General features: G+C 44.5%; 1 protein-coding gene across 1 annotated transcript; it reads left to right on the top strand.

Annotated features, from left to right (window-relative positions):
- Window positions 1-5,301: 5,301 nt before the first annotated feature.
- On the top strand, window positions 5,302-19,163 carry LOC134225138 (uncharacterized). Its single transcript, XM_062704971.1, has 4 exons — window positions 5,302-5,396; window positions 5,650-6,107; window positions 18,378-18,568; window positions 18,626-19,163. Exons 2-4 carry the CDS (start codon window positions 5,756-5,758, stop codon window positions 18,827-18,829), a joined length of 747 nt encoding a protein of 248 aa, XP_062560955.1. The 5' UTR covers window positions 5,302-5,396; window positions 5,650-5,755; the 3' UTR covers window positions 18,830-19,163.
- Window positions 19,164-22,355: the final 3,192 nt, after the last annotated feature.

Raw genomic sequence — 22,355 nt, forward strand, 5'->3', positions numbered from 1 at the left:
ACTCTCGAACTGCTGAGCAAGTATTTGAGTCTTTTCGACGTTTGTTAATAAAATTTTATTTCCCTCTTTAAGCGCTGGAATTGGCTTTTGAGGTTTTTTTCAGAATTTTTGTTAACTTCCAAAAGCGTTTCGAACTGGGATCCAACTTCGAGACATTATCCAAAGTTGGTATCATATATATAATAGCCCTGTTTGTCTGTCCGGTGACTAGCCAACGAGACGCAGCACGCGAGGAAATTCTCACAAAAAAAATAAAATATTTGCAACTTCAATTCTTTTTCACTATCAGATGCAGAAAACTAAACCAGTGACAACCTTAGACAACCAGACACAGCATTTGATGAAAAAAAATCACAGACAACAGACATTGAAATTTTTTATTTTTTGAAAAAAAAATTTGAAAAAAAAACACTTGCCATGGGCGCTACTGCGTCCACAAATAAACTAGTTTCTCAGAATAGCGAAACGTATTTTAATTTCATTTTGCAAATCTTGCCAAATAACTTTCGATGCGGGATCGCGAGTTCTTTGTCACATTTAGGAATTGCAATGCCTCTGGCTTCGACAATTAAATTTGTCGAAGATACGAGAGCATTATCAATATTTTGACGTAGGACTTACGTCTCTCTTTACTATACTGGGTGTCATTTCAAAATATTCAAATCGACCGCGTTACGCCGTGTTGAAAGATTTTAAACGTTAAAAGCGTTCGTCTTAATGGACGAATGTCTGCGGTAAGCCCCCCAATCGACAGATTTCAAGTATGCCTTTCATGTCCATGCTTGATAAGACCCGAAAAACTTGTTTCAATAGGCATGAAACTGTTTTCAATGAAAAACATTGAGAGCAAGGCATCATTCCATTACCACGTTCTCATTGGTGCAGACACCAGCGAATGAGCAGCCGCTGGGTCTGCCGAGAAGCCATAAAATAGCGCAACGCGATTTGTTCCTTTCATTCTGAGAGGGACAAGCGAAGCAACCGCAACATCGATTGAATAGCACTCACACCTTTTAGCAGGGAATGAAGTCTGCACCGAAGACACCTCGAAGCCACCATCATTAGCCGAAACCTAGCTAGTACAGCAGCAATCCACCCTACAGACCCGACGAAGCAGCAATGCTGAGCAGATACCGGCAGCAGCAGCAGAGTCGAGCCGAGACCGGCCGGCATCGGTGATGAGCCGAGACAAGCTGAAGAAAAGCCACATGATGCAGCATGTATGTCCAAAAACAAACGGTTCTTCAGAGAGCCAATAATAGAGATCAATATCAAAGCTTTCAATACCCTTCGGGATAGAAATTGTACTTGAGTGCTACCACTATACCACCACTAGAAATTCGCGGTTATTTGAAAAGATCGTTTTCTTACTTTTTGGACTTAGCAGAAGCAAACAGCCTTTTTTAAGGCTCTGAGAGTTAAAAGTAATGTTCTCCTTCAGTCGCTATGGCACGGATTAGGAGGCCCTACATCCCCTGCTGGGCCAACTTGTGGCTTATTTCAGGCAGTCCTTCAGTGGAAAGGTTGCCACTGTCGAGGCTAATATTCCGTGACCGGACTGATACTTCCTGAATTGTTCTTGATGATTCTTGTTCGAAGTAGATTTGATTTCTGTGTCGGTTTGATGAGAAGATTTTGCCAAGGAATGGTATGCAACGCCGATTATTTATCCAAAAAAGTTGATGTAAGAAATTTGGACATATTATGTATCTTAAAGGCATGGTCAAGTCAAGTCCTACGTCCACTTAGCGGTTATGTCACAGACATTACCCACTGTTCGTTTTTTTGGTATCGAGAGGAATATCAACATCGTTTTATATAAATCCCAATCAGCTCTACGATAATTGAAAGTCGAGCTGATTGGATTATTAATGGCTTCTTGTGAGATTTCAAACGCCACAGGAAGGTGATCAGAGTCAAAGTCAGCATGTTACCAATTGGCCACACAGCTGACTTGAATCCGTTAAAACTAAATCAATTGTAGAAGGATTTCGACTGGAAGAAAAACAAGTTGGGCCATTGGGATATTGAATAGTACCAATCTTCAAAAAAAAGTTTAACATTGGACTTGCTTCGAGCATTATTCCATGAACGGTGTTTGGCATTGAAGTCACCAATTATGAACAATTTTGATTTGTTGCGAGTTAGAATTTGAAGATCAGCTCTCAACAAATTCCTTTGCTGACCATTGCACTGGAAAGGCAAGTAGGCAGAAATAATAGAGAATTGTCCAAAATTTGTTTCAACAGAAACTCCCAATGTTTCGAAAACTTTGGTTTCAAACGAAGAATATAATTTATGTTTGATACGTCTATCAATGACAATGGCGACCCCACCACAGCCGCTGTCAAGACGATTATTTCGGTAAATAAAATAATTTGGATCTCTTTTAATGAAAAGAAAATGGCAATGTGCGTGCACATTATGAACTGATAGGAAGTTGAATAATTCATCTTTCTTACCCTTTAAAGAGCGGGCATTCCAATTTAAAACTTTCAAATAATTATTTGGATCCATTGAGACGAAGTTCAATAACAACTCTTTGAGTAAATTTGATACCAACCTGAACAGCTTCAGTTTTGGTATTTGCTTTGAACATTGCATCAATCATATGATGTAATTGTTCATTTAGAAAATAAAAGTCGGAAGCAGACATGCAGGGCATTCCCAGAAATTGGATTTATAAATGCTCCCACAATTGGCACATTTAAATTTATTGGAATCTTCTCTCACAGGACAGGCGTCCTTTTTTTTAATCTTTATTATAGTGATTTTTGGGTGGGTAGAAAGTTCATCACTTAAACACAAGCATCCTTGGCGTGAGAGGTTCCACCACAAATCATGCATTTAGCATCCATGTAGCAATGTTTAGTTCCATGACCCCACTTTTGGCACTTATGGCATTGAGTGGGGTTTTGGAAATTTTCTCCAGGCTTACGGAAATGTCCCTAACACGGAGATGGGACATATTACAGACCTTTTCCATTATTTAGTTCACTTTTCATATTATTTAGTTCACTTTTGTTAAAGTAAACTAAATAAAATTCTTGAGAAATACCCCTCTGGGAAGTACCAGAGCGAGATTTCTTTTTCATTTTAATTACTTGGACTGGTGAAAATCCAAGTAATTGAGAAATTTCAATTTTAATCTCATCCAGTGATTTATCATCACTGGGGAGACCTTTCAAGACGACTTTGAACAATGGTTCAATTTTGTCGTCGTATGTGAAGAATTGATGGTGCTTCTCATTCAAATACTGAAGAAGACGTTTGCGATCGTCAAAGGATTCCGGCAAAACGCGGCAGTCACCCTTCCTGGCAATCTGAAATGAAACCTTGATTCCCTGAAGGTTACTTAAAATCTCATTCCTGAAGCCCGAAAACTCGTCAACAGATACCACAATTGGCGGAATCCTTTGTTTTTTTGCATGGATCGAATCACCTGGGCTAGAGGTAGAATTGATTTGTTTAATTTCGTCATGAATCAAATCAATTCAATTTGTTCAATCAATTCAATCAGTTCGATAGGAGAAGAATTATTTCCTATGTTAGAGTTAAAAGGAATATCTGAAGTCTCCAGCTTCCTTTTATTTATTTTTCCGTGCTTAGGTAGTACTGTCTTGAAACCTTGTTTCTTAGAAGGAAATGGAGAATTCAGGACTCACCCTTCCTCTTTGTTTTCATTAATGCTCATTGTTAAGCGTGGAAACGTTTTTCCCAGAATGGTGTCCCTGCAGGATTACCACCGCTTGTCGGAATTTTACTTCCGCAAACGAGTCTAACGTAAAACGAAGGCACGGGTCCAAGCAAAGATCGTAACGGGATCAGTAGGTACGAATAGCGCTGAGAAGCACTGTTGAAATTAAAATAACTTCGGGTATTAAAAAATTCCTTCAGCAAAGAGTAAACCGTACAGCACAAAAGCCACAATGCGGTCTGGTTGTACACTGATGGACTAAGTAATAGTCATGTTTTCATAGTAATCCATATAAATTTATACGTATACTTTTGTCCTCCAGTGCATATGCCAGGGCAGTAGACTAAAAACTGTGTTCCATCCCACGACGTCGAAGACCTAAGGATTGTACATTATTCTTCTTAGCTGTGTCACTCCCAACGATTAATCAATCATCACTAATTGGTACGGTTGGTACGAGATGTCCTCGTTCTATGGCTTAAAAGTGAAATCAAGTTAAGCATTGATTTTCACATAAGCTTTCAATAACGCTGCACAGTAGGCCTGGTCGCTTTTATGTTTGAATTACATTTTTGATGTGCATGAAACATAAATATTGAAAAAAAAGTGATAGGAATATTGGGTATATTTGAATCCGAGTCGAATACAAGATTTTTTTTATGTACAGGTTATCCGACTTCGTCAGTAGATGGGAATAACCAGCGCGGGGGGGAAACATACATTTTCAGTGCAAAACGTAAACAAACGAACATAAATTCCATACAAAAATCCAAGATGGCTGAGTTGGGGATATTGACAAGTCGGATAACCTGTACATAAAAAAAATCTTGGTCGAATCTATCACTTTCCAAGATTCTTTCATGAACTGGCTGTGTATGTGTGGACTAGCAACATTTTTATCACAATTAATTTGCAGTTAAACACCAAGTAATTCAAATGTTGCTAGCGAAAATATCAACGAAAGTAGGGTTGAGACGGCCACAACGATTGAAACCCATCAGGACATCGGCGCAAAGACAGACCCACAGGCTCATATTGGTGAAACTTTATTAAAGGAATGAAAGAAAACAATAGCTGGTAATCGCCCACGATAGAAAGTCTTCTTTTGCTTCCGTTGCTCTACGTTCTAATCGGAACAGTAGTACATATTTCTATTAGCATTTCAAAAGTTTTTATAATAAGATTTCCTCGCTGAATATTGCATGAATTAAGTTTATATTTTGTCGGCAAGTCACCCAAACAATATCCCAAAAAAACTAGGCTTCTTGAGATTGATCGTTCGCTCGCCACACTGACTGAAGATCCCGCACATTGTCCTGCCGTAAAAAGGCAGCTCAATTTTTCATACGGCAAAATCCTTCCAAGACCTTGAAACTCAAAAAATCGAAATCGTTTGTCCAACAATTCGAAACATCTTCTAAATTCAGGCAGCAATCGCCACTTCAACTAGCCCGACTCGGTGACATCGTTCATTCGCGAAAAAAAAAACATTTCACACATTGCTGAACAAGAATAATGCACCTTACCAAAACTGTGCGCGACCTACCGTGGTACCTTATGGCTGTCGGGCACTTTTCATGCGCTTCCCCTCTCGTCGGCTAATCAGTAATCATGTTCAGTTAGAGACATTGGTAGTCGTTGGTTTTAACCGTACTCTCTCCGGCGTGACGGTTCTTTGCTGGTGCTACTGCTGCTGCAAGTACGGTGCTGGATAGTTGACTCAAGCAAGATCCCTTCAAAAATAACGTCTACCCTAATTACTTCCTAGTCCAATTTTCCACTTTGCACCAAAACGCCAAGGTGTTTTACCAACGTTCTTGGAAAGCGTAATGGCGGTTGGTTAGGATGATGAGCTGATTCTCACCAGAAACTTGTAGAAGTTCGTTGCTTCTTGTAGGTTGTTTGCAAAAATAATACAATTGTTAATTTTCTTAATGTCGGTATAAAAATAGGATTCGGTCTTGGGAACGTCGTCAGTGTACGATCGCGTTCGATTCCGTGAACATCTGCAACGTTTGGGACTGTGAAACAATAGTGCGAAGTAGTTTGTTCCTAAAAATGAAACAATTTATTAACCCCCTGGTGGTGGCGTTTGTGCTGATTAGTGTTCTGAACCGGCAGTTGGTAAACGGTCTACCCAGTTCTAAACTGAGTTCACTGTCATCGTCATCGTCGTTATCGTCTGCGTCAAGTTCGTCGTCACTTGACGGTTCGAATGGGCATTTGAAGGATTTGAAAACCGATGGAACCAGCTTCTGGAGCCCACAGCCGGAGTACTATCACGAACGCGATCGCTACGGTAGCCGACCGGGGTCGGACTTTGTGACGTCGTTCGGTAGTTTTGAGAACAAGTATGGCGGAGGTTCATCACTACCGTCGTCGGCGTCCTACGGCAGCAAGGATCGATACAGTAAGGATATGATGCATAGTGATTTGTGTATTAATAATGATGCTTCGCACTTGGTTGAGTCGATTAGTGAATGGGTTTTGTGTGCTAGAAGTGTGTTTTTAAGATCCAAGATAAAGATAACGAAGATTAGCATTAGTTTTCCTTTCAAATAGAACTCGGGAGTGCCACAACATATTGATATTCTATTCAATTAAGTGTTCGGCTTCGGTGCGAATTTTGCCTTGATTCGGTGAAGAACCTCATTGGCATGATTACCACAAACGATGAGCAAAGACACAATGCTTTTCTTGAAAGCAGACTGCAGCGGTTAGAAATAATGTTGGCCGAATTCCAATAGGTAGATTCTGACCTGCGCGACCAATCAGAAACTGTTTTCGTAAATGAAGATGCAAATAGAAAGGCTAATGATTTATTGTGTACCCCTGCATTTACGTTGTCATCATCTTCAATAAACCAACATGTCGTTGCACAACCGAGCATGCTTGCAGTCGTTTGGTGTGGTCCCTTAACATAGTGGCTGATTTTTCGTAAAGCTTTCGTCAGTCTAATCGATTCTATGGAATCGGTGGAATTGAAAAGGATTGTACTATTCGTACTATTTCATTTACGTAATCTGTCTTCAATGTCTCGTACATAAGTCAAGTCAAGCACGAGACAATGAAGACGGACACAATACGTATCTGTGAAGTAACAATCAAGAGAACGTCCTAAAATTACTTAGCGCTTAGAGGGGGAGTGGGGGTTCAGTGAAATGTGACAACCCATACAAAAAAAACTAGATGCTTCATACAAAAAGTGTGACATTAGGGGGGGCGTTGGAGACGGGGGAAATATGACAAAAGCCGACCAATCGCGGGAAATACGTCTAGCATAACAGATACAGAAGCTCCTACAGGATGGTGCTGTTCCATAGCAGAGGGAAGTTCTGCGCGTAACTTCGATTTCGAACCACTGCACAATATAAAGGAGTGGCCAAAACTACCAAAAGGCCAATTTTTGATTTGGGCGAGTAAAATGTGATGAGTACACAGCTTATAACCTATATTTTATAATCAGGACGGCTTTTATTTTTTAGATTTTTTTAGGGAAGGGTGGGGGGCGTTCAAACTAACCCCTCCTACACGGAAACAATTGCATACCCACAATCATGAATAAAAAATCAATCATAACCGGTAATACTTCGAACACTCCCTTCCCAAGAAGTGAGAACGGCTGAAAGGTAGCACGCCGGACTCTCACTCGGTGTACTCGAGTTCAAAACCCCTGTTGAACTTTTTTTTTTATTTTTCGATCTCAACAACCAAATTGTAACGCATTGGTTGCGTTACGCGAAAATAAATTATGAAATCATGATTTATATTCATGGTGTATTTTCATAAAATGAAAATGTGTTGGATTCATGAAATCATGAATTATTTTCTCATTTCCGGAAACGGATTTTTACCCGTGTAGGAAAGATATTTTTACGTTTTTTGGGAAACCTGACAGCTTTGCCATATTTTCGTCTCGAAAGTAACAAATTTATATATCGTTACAAAGCTCTTAAACAGATCTATGCAATAGGCTTGATAATGCAATAATAGCTCCGTCCAGAATTTAGTTTTTAGTAGTTTTGTAAAAGCACATTTTACGCAATATTTAACGAACAAAACAGTTTTGTACCCCGCAGTAGAACATCATGCACTACACTATTGAGCTCTTAAACTTTGAGGACCATGAATAAAATTCTGCCCAAATTCACCATTGTGTAAAATACATTAATTTTACAAATTACTCATTTTTGCCTTTCTTGTGTACTAAGTATACGTAGAAGCTATATGATCGCCCCAAAAGCATTTAAAAGAAACCCCAAACACTCATAGTGTTGTATACCGATCGACTCAAGTCGACGTATGGAGGTGACGTATGTGTGTACGTGTGTGATAAATGTCTGTATGTTTTTTTTCTTGAGCGAGGGTAAACGGAAATCTGCATCCAGACACCTGAGGAGGTTTTTTTTCTTCCTAAACAATGGAGGGGGAATCTGCTCAACAGACATCCTGGGTTGACCAGGAAGTGCTGGGTTAGGGGCCACCTCCAATGAGGGAGGCAGGACTGCATCCCCGACCAGCTAAACCGTTTCCATTGCCGCCAAGCCCATCGTCCCTTCGGTACAACCAGAAAGTAATGCTTCAAAGGGGGGCCAGTGCATGACGCACCCTCGAGGTTAGCTGCGTGTCCTTGCAGCATCGAACATCGTGACTCGCTTTTTTAGAAGAACACCATGGTATCGTGCCAGCGCATTGCCGGCTTTTCAGGTGGCCTTACCACGCCCTATGTCCTCGGAAGGTGGGCAGGGTTGACTTCGCGCCTGCTTCCCTCTGCACGACTGGTATCAAGAATGATGATGCCGCGTGCACCCCAAATTGGCCTATTCGCCAGCACACAGAGGGACTTGCCGACGCGAGGTCTACGCCTGCCCCAGCCTTGACGAGGACCCCTTTCCGTCCTCGGGCTCGGAACCCGCCCGGTTGACCGACGCCGCGAAAGCGACGATGCCATGTTGTTCTTCGTGCGGCCACTTGTTCGATAAAAGGATCGAGTTCGACCACAGAGCATGACCACCGGTATGACCCATGAAGCCGACTCCGATCCCTTGGACCACCTCTTATTTGCGCCTGAACTAGCCATCCTTGAGTCCATACGCCACCTTCTGTGTAGCTTCGAGACGATTTGACGATAGCCGATAAAACGGCGTTCCAGCCAACTTCATCTTTACACATCCTCCGAACTAGGTTGTCCGGGGTAGTGTCCAGACCACATGTGGCAAGCATGTGGTCACGCATTGCGCGAAAACGTGAGCACACGAACAACACGTGTTCCGCCGTTTCCTCTAAACCTGCGCACACCAAACACTCGGGCGAAGCCGAGCAAGCCAGCTGCTTTACCTGCACTTTGATTTTGCAGCACGCTTAAACGCCGGGCACATCGAACCCCCCATGGGGTGCTTGCTGTTCACAGCATTGCTGGAACAAATCAAACAATTGGGAGGGTTTGTGCAGCATTGTGCCTTATGTCCCTCCAATCCGCAGCGTCGGCAGAGATTGCTTCTGTCAGGGCCTTTGCAGTCCCATTGCTTGTGCCCCGGTTCCAGGCACTTGAAGCAAACTTCGGGTTGCTCGTATATGCGCACAGGGCATACCGACCATCCCACCTTGACGCTCCCTAACTTGACTACCTTGGAGGCGTCCGCTGCAGATAGCCGAACCAATGCTACCTGCGTACCCGGACCTTTCCGTAGCCGAACGGCTGCGGTGGGCGTCTCCACTTCACACTGTCGCCGCAGTGCCGTGACGAGCTCTTCGACTTCAGTGATTTCGTCCAGGTCTTTAACCCTTAGATTCACCTCCGTCGTGAGTGCCCTCACCTTGACCGTCTCGCCTAGGACCTCCTCCGCCAACTTCTTGTAGGCGGCGCCCTTTTGCGAGACGCCCCGCTTCAGCTCGAGTATCATCTCGCCCATCCGGGTACGTCTTATTCGACGTACGTCGGCGCCGAGTTCACCGAGCTTGACGTCACTCCTCATCGCCTTCAAAACATCCGAGTACACCCAGGTTTTTTTTACACGGTTTGGTTTTAGTCGTTTAAGACCTTCAGCGTCAATGAAACAATGAGTTAACCCCACGAAAAAATTCACAAAAAATCAAAGAAAATTCAGGGGGTATTTCAAAAGCTGCAAAAGTTTAGGTTAACCGAGAAATTAATGAATTAGAACCGCGTAAAAAAAAACCTGGGTGTACTTAGCCTCGTCCGCCGTGATGACTAGGGCATCGCCCCTGGAGCGATTGGCGCCTACCCTAGACTTCTTGCTACCCTCATTCGCCTGGGCCTTCTTTTCGGCCCTTGACGTCTTCGGTTTCCTCTTGTTCTTGACCAGGGTCCAGGAGGCGTCATTCCCCTCTATTTCCCTGGTCTGGTGCGGCTGAGAGCTTTCAGCCTGCCGTAACCCCTTACCACCGTCTTGCCTGAGTGGACGGACCTTTCCAGGTCCTTGCTCCCCCGGCTTTGGAGGTACCTGACCGGGGTTCAGCTTCCCAGCCCCACTACCCTTGTTCGAGGTAGTAACCCTCCGCGTTTTGGAGCGGCCCCAGGGAGCTCATCCCCTGAGACTGTCTCCCCTGTTTATGTGTCTGCTCCGTTGGAGCAGTCACCCCTGACGTACCTGCAAATACTTGAGCCTCAGTCTGGGTAGACTTTGGCACCACCGTCTTAGCTGGCACGCCTTCGGTCGATTCGACCTTGCCCGAGTCCGCGAATCCTTGGGCCTCAGTCTGGGTAGACCTCGACTCCACCGATTTCACGGGTTTACACTTGGCCGTCCCAACCGCCCTCTCCAGCTTGGCGTCCAGCATCGACTTTCGAAGTTCCTGCAAGCTCCTCTTGAGGTCCTTGCTGATATTATGCTTCGATGACGCAAAGTCGATGATGGCGTCCAGCTGTTCCGTCGCCACCTCGAAGGCCGAAAGCCCATCGCGTTTGCGGTTCATCGCCTCCACAAGCCATGGGCCGTCAATAACCCCTACCGGCGTTTTTATAGCCGAGAGGAAGGTTGAGTGACCAACGCTGGCGCTGCGCACTGAGCTGCCGACTATTGCCTCTGGCCTCCTAGGCGGAGACCTGAACAACCCACCTCTTGCGAAGGGGTTGTCGCCTACACTACTACCACTAATTGAAGAACTGACTTGGTTTTCCATTTTGGTCCCACGAGTTGCTCGGGAAAAGAGGTCCACCACGCCAGAGCCCAGCATGACGCGGTAAGGGACAATTACTGTGGAGGGTGCCCAGGTACCCCACAGGCTCCGTTAAAGGCCTAGCTTATTATTTCACCCCCCTGGCCATGCATCCCCTCGGCACGGGTCGCTTGACGCCTTGGGATTAGGGGTTAGGGACGATGGTCCCGGTCTAACTCGCAGTGGCCATGGGGAGGGGTCGTCAAGCCCTTGGACAAAGTCCCTGCTGCCCCCAACACACTAACTCAGGTAGTGTGGGGCTGGGTATGTCATGTAACTCTTACCCGACCCACTAAAACCAAATCCCTTTCGCCAGTCCGTACCTCCGGCCCGCAATGAAGCAATACATCAGGGGCGGACTATTGAGAACGCTCACGCCTATGCTAACGCACTTGACGTACTCACAACATCGACTTCAAGGGTGGTAACCTCACCACCCGTCGATCGCAAGCTATGATAGTAACCTAGCGGTCCGTATCATAATCTCACGTTGGAGACGTGCACCCCGACAACAACCACCGCGCATGAACCGCAATGAACTCTATATCTACATACGGAGGTACCCGCAGCCTACCCGCGACATGTTGGTTGTCGGGGTGAGCAAAGTGTTCACTGCATCACAGATACCCTTACTGCATTCGTTGGTTTTGTGCAAGACGCCACCACCGCTGCAGTTTCGACATAATCTGTTGAGATGCTGTGTTCATCGCATTCCATATAACTTCCTCCCGGCACATCATCTCGACGAGGTTGTCCTGGGTTGTATCCATACCGCTAACCGGATTGCGTTCTACCTCGAATCGCGGGCATGCGAACATCACATGCTCTGCCGACTCTACCTCACCTACACATTCTGGACACTCCGCAGAATCTGCGAAGCCAAACCTGTGTATGAATTTTTTAAAGCAATCATGTTCAGATCACACCTGTGTTAGGTGGAAGTTGACCTGACCATGTTTTCTATCGACCCAGTTGGACACATCTGGAATCAGTCTGTGGGTCCAATGACCTTTGACTGCGGTGTCCCATGCTCTTTGCCATTTGACCGGCGAGGCTGCTCCCTTGACACGTCGAACTTGCACCGAGTCCCTTTCGTTGTAGCACTCCACATCTTCCTCCAGGAGTATGTCAATCGGCATCATCCCAGCTATAACGCACTCCGCCTCATATGGTATGGTGCGATATGCGCTCGCGACACGTAGGCACATCAGCCGGTGTACTCTGATCAGTTTCTTTACATTGTACTCGGCCTTTAGTGCTACGGCCCATGCCGGTACGCCATAGCGGATGATAGACAATGCTACACCCGCTATCAATCTACGCACTTGACTATGCACCGCCGATCTGTTGGACATCATTCGTGATAAAGATTTTATCGCCAATGAAGCCCGCTGACATGCATAATCGACGTGGCTCGTGAAATTGAGCTTATCGCGATCATCACGCCCAGATGCTTAAGAGACTTCACGGAGTTAACTGTGCAGGTCCCTACTCTTATCCTCGCTTGCTGCAACCCATGGCGATTATGCAGCACCACGACTTCCGTCTTGTGATGTGCAATGGACAACCGCCTCGAGTTGAGCCATTCCTCCACTTTGCCAATCGCGTATGAAGCCTTCAGTTCGACTTCGTCGATAGTGTCTCCTGTTACCTTTAGCATTACGTCATCCGCGAAGCCTTCTATTTTCACACCGGCCGGGAGATTTAAGCGTAATACTCCGTCGTACATAATATTCCACAGAACCGGTCCGAGGATCGATCCCTGTGGAACACCCGCAGACACTACGATCGACTTTTGACCAGCATCCGTGTCGTATATCAGCACCCTATTCTGAAAATAACTTTTCAGTATCCTGCACAGGTAATCCGGAACTCTCAATCGGTGCAGGGAGTCAGCAATAGCTGCCCAGCTAGCATTGTTAAACGCATTTTTTACATCAAGTGTAATCAATGCGCAGTACCTAATACCTCGCCTGTTCAAACCTCTCGCTATCTTGGCCGTATCCGTTACCGATCGAATTGCTTCGATGGTAGAACGGCCCTTACGGAAACCATACTAGTTGCTGGATAGGCCACCAGCACACTATGTATAAGCCGACAATCTATTCAGGATGACCCTCTCTAGCAGCTTTCCAGCTGTGTCGAGTAGGCAAATTGGTCTGTATGCCGAAGGGTCCCCCGGCTGTTTGCCGGGCTTCGGTAATAGCACCAATTTCTGCCGTTTCCATCGATCTGGGAAGTTTCCTTCGTCCATGCATCTCTGGAGGCAGCTCCTGAACATATCTGGATCAGCAAGAATACCGTGACTAAGGACCAGGTTTGGTATATTATCCGGGCCTGGTGCCTCATTGAGCTTAAGTTTTCTTGCAGCTACGATAAGCTCTTCGTTAGTCACTAGCGGTATCATGTCGACTGACTCGTACGGGGTAGCGGGCCAGTTCGATGATTCATGCCTTAAGCTTAAGTCGTAAACAACCCTTCGACTATTTTGGCCAACATCTCCGGAGATTTCTCAGGTGGCGTGCTGTTAGTCCTAGCCATCACCATCCTGTATGCATCTCCCCATGGATTGTCGTTTGCCATCTGTATGTGTGTGAGTATGTATGTGTGTGTCGTTTGAATGTCTGTATGTGTGTGAGCAAAAATGATCTAATCTCTCTTTTAGGCACTCACTCTAAACCGATTTACTCGCAACAAGTTTTATTCATCAGAGAACGTTGTTCCATTGTTCCCTATTAAAAATAGGCTGGATCGGACTATGGGCTCAAAAGTTATGGCTAAAATACATTTTCTTATAATGTACGAGAAAGACAACATTACCGCTAGCGGGATGTTTTGGTAAACTTCTTCTTTTTCAATTTCCATCTGAGTAACTCAATAATGCCTCTATAATTGAATTTGGTGACGAACAAAATTTACATAACATTTTAAGGGGTAGGGTTATGTCTTACCATTACGCCTAATTCAAGAAAAAATTATCTATCATATAAAAAGCGTTACGCAGTGAGCAGAGGTGGGATTCAAAATTTACAATTTTTACATTACTACATTATAGAAGCGAATTATAGATTTAACCATAACGTGTCATAACGTGTTGGATGAGTAGTGTGTTGAATAACTGCTTGCCACAATACCTTTTTATAATTATGAAAGAAATCTTAATGAAATATCAACTAAATGAACTTCCATTTCGTTAATGTCACAATATAACGCTAATTGAATCAGTTCTACTCTTCTTTGTTGGTAACCTTTCCGTCCCCAAGTTTCGAGGCTATCCACAGTACGGTTCCAGAATTATTCCAGATTCCGTTGGGGTCAGTTGTTCCCGGAATAAGAGGCCATTTACAATTTTAAGTCAAAACAGGTCGTGCGACACCTCAAACTTCATGATTTCACAAAGCAATGATGTGAATGATATTTTTGGGGTTCCTGGCCCACTCGGACTCAATCTGGCCACATCGGTCACAATCCGGGGACCTACGGAATGGCCATTTTCTAAATTGATTCAAAATAGGTCGTGCGACATCTCAAACTTCATGATTTTACAAAGCAATGATGAGAATGATATTTTTAGGGTTCCTGGCCCACTCGGATCCATTCCGGCCACAATCCGGAGGACCTAGGGAATGGCCATTTTCTAAATTGATTCAAAATAGGTCATGCCACACCTCAAACTTCATGATTTTACAAAGCCATAATGGGAATGATATTTGTGGGGTTCCTGGCCCACTCGGATTCATTCCGGCCACACCGGTTACAATCCGGAAACAAACAGAATGGCCATTTTCAAAATTGATTCAAAATAAGTCGTGTGACACCTCAAACTTCATGATTTTCGAAGTTCCTGGCCCACTCGGATTCAATCTGGCCACATCGGTCACAATCCGGGGACCTACGGAATGGCCATTTTCTAAATTGATTCAAAATAGGTCGTGCGACATCTCAAACTTCATGATTTAACAAAGCAATGATGAGAATAATATTTTTAGGGTTCCTGGCCCACTCGGATCCATTCCTGCCACAATCCGGAGGACCTACGGAATGGCCATTTTCTAAATTGATTCAAAATAGTTCGTGCGACACCTCAAACTTCGTGTTTTACAAAGCAATAATGGGAATGATATTTTTAGGGTTCTTATCCCACTCGGATTCAATCCGGCCACATCGGTCACAATCCGGGGATTAACGGAATGGCCATTTTCAAAATTGATTCAAAATAGGTCGTGCAACATCTCAAACTTCATGATTTTATAAAGCAATAATGGGAATGATATGTTTAGGGTTCCTGGCTCACTCGGATTCAATCCGGCCACATCGGTCCCAATCCGGGGACCAGAGGAATGGCCATTTTCTAAATTGATTCAAAATATGACGTGCGACACCTCAAACTTCATGATTTTACAAAGCAATGATGGGAATGATATTTTTGGGGTTCCTGGCCCACTCGGATTCATTCCGGCCACACCGGTTACAATCCGGAAACAAACAGAATGGCCATTTTCAAAATTGATTCAAAATAAGTCGTGCGACACCTCAAACTTCATGATTTTCGAAGTTCCTGGCCCACTCGGATTCAATCTGGCCACATCGGTCACAATCCGGGGACCTACGGGATGGTTATTTTCTAAATTAATTCAAAATAAGTCATGTGATTTTACAAAGCAATGATGGGAATGATACAATGGCGCAGCCAGAGTGGGCAGGTTGGGGCAAAACAACTCGAAAAGTTTCGGGCTCAAGAATTCTCTCTGAAATCCTTCTAGAAGCTCCCCTGGGAACTTCTAAATTCCTTCGGAAAGTAATCCACAAATTCCTCTGAAAATCGTTAAAAAATCTTTCTCATGTAATTGTAATTTCTCCTTATCTAGAAACCCCTCACTAAACTTGGTTTTTAGGAAATTCATGAGGAAATTCCTTGAAGATTTCTTTTCTTCTCCAATTTTTCATTTCTTTGGCTATTCGCATTTCTTTGGCTATTCTTCCAGAAAAAAACCTCCGGAATTTCCTTCAGGAATACATTCGAGAGCTCCTTCAAGAATACAAACGGAATTTCCTTCCAAAATTCCGCTAGAAGTTTCTTCAGAAATTTATGACGGAAATCCTCCGATTTCGCTCCACAATTTCACTTGTAAATCTATAAGAAATTCCTTCGGAAATTCTTCTAGGAACTTCTCCGGGCATTCCTCCAGGAACTCTTCCTTTAATTCCTCCAGGATAACTTTCAGGAGTTTTTCCGGTAATACCTCCATAAATTTAATAGCGAAATCCTCTAGGATTTCATTCTGGAATTCTTTCCGCTATTACTTCAGAATATCCTTCAAAAATTCATTTAAAATTTTTTTTAGAAATTTATACAGGAATTCGTCCATATATTTCCTCGGAAATTCTTTCAGGTATTTTCCCGGGAATTGCTTCAGGTACTTCTCCAGGAATTCCTTCAGGAATTTCTCCCGAAATTTTTCCGCGGAATTGTCCTGGAATGCTTTTCGGACTTCACTAGAAATTCACTCCAGAATTTCATTTGGATATAATTTGAGTTCCTCCAAGATATCTTTCAAGAGTTCTTCCAAGTATTTCTTCAGAACTATCTCCGGGAATTCATCCGGTAATTTCTTCAGCATTTCATCTCCTGGTATTTTTCCGGGAATTCCTTCAGATATTTATCCAGAAATTCTTTCATGAACTTCTCCAAGAATTAATCCAACTTCCTTGTGAGAATTCTTCCGGAAGTGCTTGTGAGACCTCCTCCAGGAGTTTTTCCAAGAGTTTCTCTGGAAATCTCTCCAAGAACTTCACAGGGAAATCCAAGAGGATATATGGCAGGAATTTCACGGGAAATGGGATTTCAGAAGTTCCTCTAGAAATTCAACTCCGGGTATTCCAACGACTTTTCCCCCTGAACATTTCTCCGGGAGTTCCAGCAGTAGCTCCTCCGGGAATTCATTCAGGCTTTTTTTAGAATTTATCTACCATTAAACCATTAGGTCAAAGGTCTTTATGGAGAGTATCGTTCGAGTTGTAGCCCACGTCACCGATTTTTAAGAAGCACTCTCCAGGAATAACGGATTGACTAATCCGGAACGAAATGCTCACATCAAAGTCCTCTGCTTTCAAACTGATCAAAGTGGAATCCAATGGAGATGAGCTCGCCATCCTTAAGAGAAATCAAGAGCTGTCCGCTGAACAACAGTAGGAGATCCAGTAGCTTGAACAAACTTTCGCCTTTTCTGACAAATTCGAGTTTTCCGTGATCCTGCCCAAAGGACACGGTGGAACAAAACTTATTGTCAACTCGTACCATCGTCAATGAACACTAGTAAACACGATCGAACGTGCACTGCATTTCCTACTTAGTTTAATCATTCGCACAAAACAGAACCAAATATTGTGATGATCACCCGATCATCTTGCGTACACGATCAAACTTGTCAATGTTGTAAAATCCACAAAGCAATTCCCAATATTCCGAGAATGACTTCACTGCCATATAGGTTAGGACGTCGGTATGGACTACTTCAGGCCGATGTTGATCAAGCAGAGACGCAGTGATCGGCGAACAAACTTCGCGTGTGCTAGCCGCTGAAGAAAATCAACAGAAACCTCGAAAGCACGTTAAACCATAATAAACCGATTCAACTGTGCATCGACACTGCACATGAGAGGTCAGGTAAACCCATGGTCCAACCAGTAAAAGTATTCGAGACCCCTCACCTACCAATCGATGCTGAGAAACAAAAAGCACCTATCCGAATTTCTTCCAGATGCTCAGTACTAGCGGAGTAAATCAGCCGGGTAGGAAACTTATCGCTGATCGCGCTACAACTGGAACTTGTGCAAACAACTGCTTGTCAAGTTCTGCGTCAAGGAGTATGTTGGGAGATTCACTAAGAGCACGAAGTGGTTCAATAATCACAAACCCGTGGAAGTTGAAGATTTGGTGATAGTAGTCGTGGAGCACATGTTCTACGTGTGTAGGAGTGCTGGTTCGGTCAGTCGCTAAGTCGGCGTTTTTGAAGGTCGGTGGTACCGCTGAAGCTGACTTCGCGTGATACGGGTCGGGGGTTGTTACGAACGACGAGAAACCAGCACCTCGGTGCCAAAAGGTTGATCCACTCGCAGCAGAAAGCAGTTCAAGTCATCGTATATATATGTGTCACGACTGTCATGCAGGAATTTGTTATACATGTCTGCCTGAGTATTCAGAACAAACATTACATTGAATTTTAACTTTCCTTAATTGTTATTGTCTTTGTCTGATACAAATTGGAAAAATAAGTGCGTTTCGAGAAAATGATAGACTTTTGAAGCTAATAATTTGTATCACCTATCGATTTGAATTTTATCTATGATTCGATATGATCCAAAACATATCGATTTCCAATAGTTAATTCTACTTGAACACTGTGTTTAACCGTCCAACTACCCCATGCCCATATATGGTTTCACTCCATCCAGCTGTCGAGCCACATCTATTACCTATTTTTTCTTAATTCTACTGCAGGTCCCTTCAGCAGCGGAGGCAGTGGGTCTTATTATACCTCGGGTGGGGTTTTCGATAAGAAACCTTACGGCCCACCGCAACCAGTAGACTTTCCATCAGGTTACGGACACGAATATGACGCCCATTACGACTACAATCAACACATTGGTCAGGGACATGCCTTTAGCACGGGTCATCACTATGCAGGAAAGGTTGTATCCAAATCTCATTGAGGAATTGGGCGCTCTTAACCATTTGCTTATCTGCAGGATTACAAATCGCTTCTGCTGCCGATAGCCGGAGCGGCGCTGCTCGGAATAGCAGCAGCCCTCGTAGCCAACCCGGTTCTGCTGCATCTGGGTGCATTCGCCGCCGGTAAACGAAAGCGCCGTGATGTCAGCGACAATGCACAAGATCTTGCCTACCGAGGACATCTGGCGAAATCTCACCCGCTGAAGGCACCGAAGGTGTAAACACGCTTCCATCGATGACGCAGGAAGGAAAACTCCTCCAACCATGAAAATAGAAATTAACGAAGCGCAATCCAACTGAACCGAAATTATTTCAATCTACCTCGCTCGGTACAAATCATGAAGCGTTTAATGCTCGGTGCATTATGTTACTCGATCTAGTTACGACGGCATACGACGATATGCACATTATACAAATATTTTATGTGCTATTTAGCTTTAATTGGTCCCCTTTGTAGGCAACTAATGTAGCGCTAAGTATAATGTACAGTTAGATAAGTGCAATACAAATAAATTTGTAACAAAAAGTCGAGATCAAGAAGATCAGAAAGCATCAGTTCTGCGCATGCATTAGGACCGGATATTCACGGCATTTTTGAAAGATTTTCTATACTGCAACTATTTTGGTAAACGCCAAACAGTCTGTGTTTAGACAATTGGCGTGCTCTTTCCTGTCCCATCTGGATGAGTTCAGCTCCGATACCATCCCTTCCATCTTCTTTATTGTTCTTGAGCTATTGGATGGCATCCTCAGAGTGGAGGCTGATTGCTTTCCAACATCCGCTGAGCTGACGTAGTCATCTCGTTGCTTCTCAAAAGCAGCTCCCGCCTTTCGATCACCTCACGTCCGTCCGCCAATATGTTTCCATCCTTTACGGGGTACGTTAAGCTTCTGATTGAATCGCGTGCTTCTTGAAAGCGGCAAAGCTGATCCATCTCTACGGAAGTTATTTCCATCTAAGGTCACAATCGAGGTTGAAACTTCGCCTGCAATCCGAATACTCGATTTCGAGCCATCAATCGTTGTACAAATCAGTCTAATCAATTTCGCCGGAAAACCATGTTCCGACATTATCTGCCACAGCACATTTATTTTCACCGAATCATAAGCTGCTTTGAAATAAATAAAAAGATGGTGAGTCGGCAGGTTGTAATCCCGGCCCTCACGGAAACCTGCCTGGTATTTGCCTACGAAGGAATTTTGTACGCCGAGTTCAGAAGTATATACTGCCCTGAACCGCATATTAGTCCCATATGGAAAACCAACGAACGGAGAAAACATGCATCAAAGTTGTAAGCATTAAGGTGACACGGGAAGCACTAACAATCAGGGCTGTGCAATGTCAGGATACTCTTTGTACATTCACGGAAAACTTAAAATGATACTCTTTCTATATGGCTAACCATCATTGCACAAAGAGCGTCCAAGACAACCAAATGGAACGACGCTCGTGCTGATGACGAACATGCGAAAATGTGTATCCCCGCTGCACAAGATATTGCGCTCTATGCTTTGCATTAATTTTCACACTATTAGCTTTATATGTGTGCACGGCCCAACGGCAATACAACTGCAAATTGATGGTGATGAGTATCTTTTCGAAGGCAAGTGAAATGATGGTCCGGTATAGTGCCACTCTTTTATATTTTGGAGAATGATGGAAGAAGCAAATCCGATCATTTCAATATGCATGTCACAATAAACAGCTTTGTGCAACTATGATGGTTGAGGAGAGTGTGGAATGCAGAAGAATAAGCGTGTCTATATCAGGGTGTTAAAAGGTGTTGATGGTGATGGTGCACAGCACTGCTAACAATCATCAACTCGTCATCATTTTCATCATTGAATGCTTAACTTTTTTTCTACAACAAATATGATTTTGAAAAAGTATCACCGACGCGTGCTTACTCGCAATCTACATGCTGATACATTTACAGTAACATCAAACAACTGAAAACCGAAATACGCCGCTCCAAAGTTGCGAGGTGATAATGCTAGAAAGAGACGAAAGATAGGAAGAATAACACGGTGTTTAGTGCCTCCCCGAGTCACCTTAATTTCTCGATGTAGCTCGTTGCGCTTGGGATTTTGCAATTGTTTTCGATCTTTTCCATTTAATCCCTTGCCTTTTTTACTAATCCCTCCCCAGGCCATCTGCGAGTTGTGGGGCTTGCCTAGGATGTGGTGGGGTTTGACAGTGGGCCCTGTTAAACCTCTATAAAAAGCTGCATGTATCCGCAAGTAGGCCCCACCAAAGCGACCGTGTGCCGCTCAAAGCGCACAAGCCCAAGTCCTGGTGTTAGGTGGGACGCTAAACAGCCCTGACACGACGGCCCTCCGATGAGACAGGAGGTTTGCGCAGGCCCAATAAGCCGCCTAGAAAACCAATCATTACGAACAATATAAGAGATAATGCGACTCAATATAATCGGCAAAGACCTAGGCGACGAATACAGGATCACGATTGGAAGCTTGGAACATGGAATTGCAAGTCGCTAGGTTTCGCAGGTTGCGACAGGATGATCTACGATGAATTACATCCCCGCAACTTCGACGTCGTGGCGCTGCAGGAGATTTGCTGGACAGGACAGAAAGTGTGGAAAAGCGGGCATCGAGCGGCTACCTTCTACCAAAGCTGTGGCACCACCAACGAGCTGGGAACCGGCTTCATAGTGCTGGGTAAGATGCGCCAACGCGTGATTGGGTGGCAGCCAATCAACGCAAGGATGTGCAAGCTGAGGATTAAAGGCCGTTTCTTCAACTATAGCATCATCAACGTGCACTGCCCACACGAAGGGAGACCCGACGACGAGAAAGAAGCGTTCTACGCACAGCTGGAGCAGACATACGATGGATGCCCACTGCGGGGCGTTAAAATCGTCATCGGTGACATGAACGCACAGGTAGGAAGGGAGGAAATGTATAGACCGGTCATCGGACCGGATAGTCTGCACACCGTATCGAATGACTACGGCCAACGATGCATAAACTTCGCAGCCTCCCGCGGAATGGTAGTCCGAAGCACGTTCTTTCCCCGCAAAAATATCCACAAGGCCACATGGAGATCACCTAACCAAGAAACGGAAAACCAAATCGATCACGTTCTAATCGACGGTAAATTCTTCTCCGACATCACGAATGTCCGCAATTACCGCAGTGCGAATATTGAATCCGACCACTACCTCGTTGCAGTATGCCTGCGCTCAAAACTCTCGACGGTGTACAACACGCGTCGAAGTCGGACACCGCGGCTTAACATTGGGCGGCTACAAGACGGTAGACTAGCCCAAGAATACGCGCAGCAGCTGGAAGTGGCACTTCCAACGGAAGAGCAGCTAGGCGCAGCGTCTCTTGAAGATGGCTGGAGAGATATTCGATCCGCCATTGGTAGCACCGCAACCGCTGCACTAGGCACGGTGCCCCCGGATCAGAGAAACGACTGGTATGACGGCGAATGTGAGCAGTTAGTGGAAGAGAAGAATGCAGCATGGGCGAGATTGCTGCAACACCGCACGAGGGCGAACGAGGCACGATATAAACAGGCGCGGAACAGACAAAACTCGATTTTCCGGAGGAAAAAGCGCCAGCAGGAAGATCGAGACCGTGAAGAAACGGAGCAACTGTACCGCGCTAATAACACACGAAAGTTCTCTGAGAAGTTAAACCGTTCACGTAAGGGCCACGTGCCACAGCCTGATATGTGTAAGGACATAAACGGGAACCTTCTTACGAACGAGCGTGAGGTGA

Source organism: Armigeres subalbatus, chromosome 3 (assembly GCF_024139115.2).
Source record: "Armigeres subalbatus isolate Guangzhou_Male chromosome 3, GZ_Asu_2, whole genome shotgun sequence".
In the NCBI taxonomy this organism is placed as follows: Eukaryota; Metazoa; Arthropoda; class Insecta; order Diptera; family Culicidae; genus Armigeres; species Armigeres subalbatus.

Excerpts from the sequence above, each read along its gene's own strand:
- LOC134225138 (XM_062704971.1), top strand. The coding sequence starts at position 5,756 with ATGAAACAATTTATTAACCCCCTGGTGGTGGCGTTTGTGCTGATTAGT. Across the intron at positions 6,108-18,377 it reads CGGCAGCAAGGATCGATACA|GTCCCTTCAGCAGCGGAGGC; the intron begins GTAAGGATATGA and ends ATTCTACTGCAG. Across the intron at positions 18,569-18,625 it reads GTCATCACTATGCAGGAAAG|GATTACAAATCGCTTCTGCT; the intron begins GTTGTATCCAAA and ends GCTTATCTGCAG.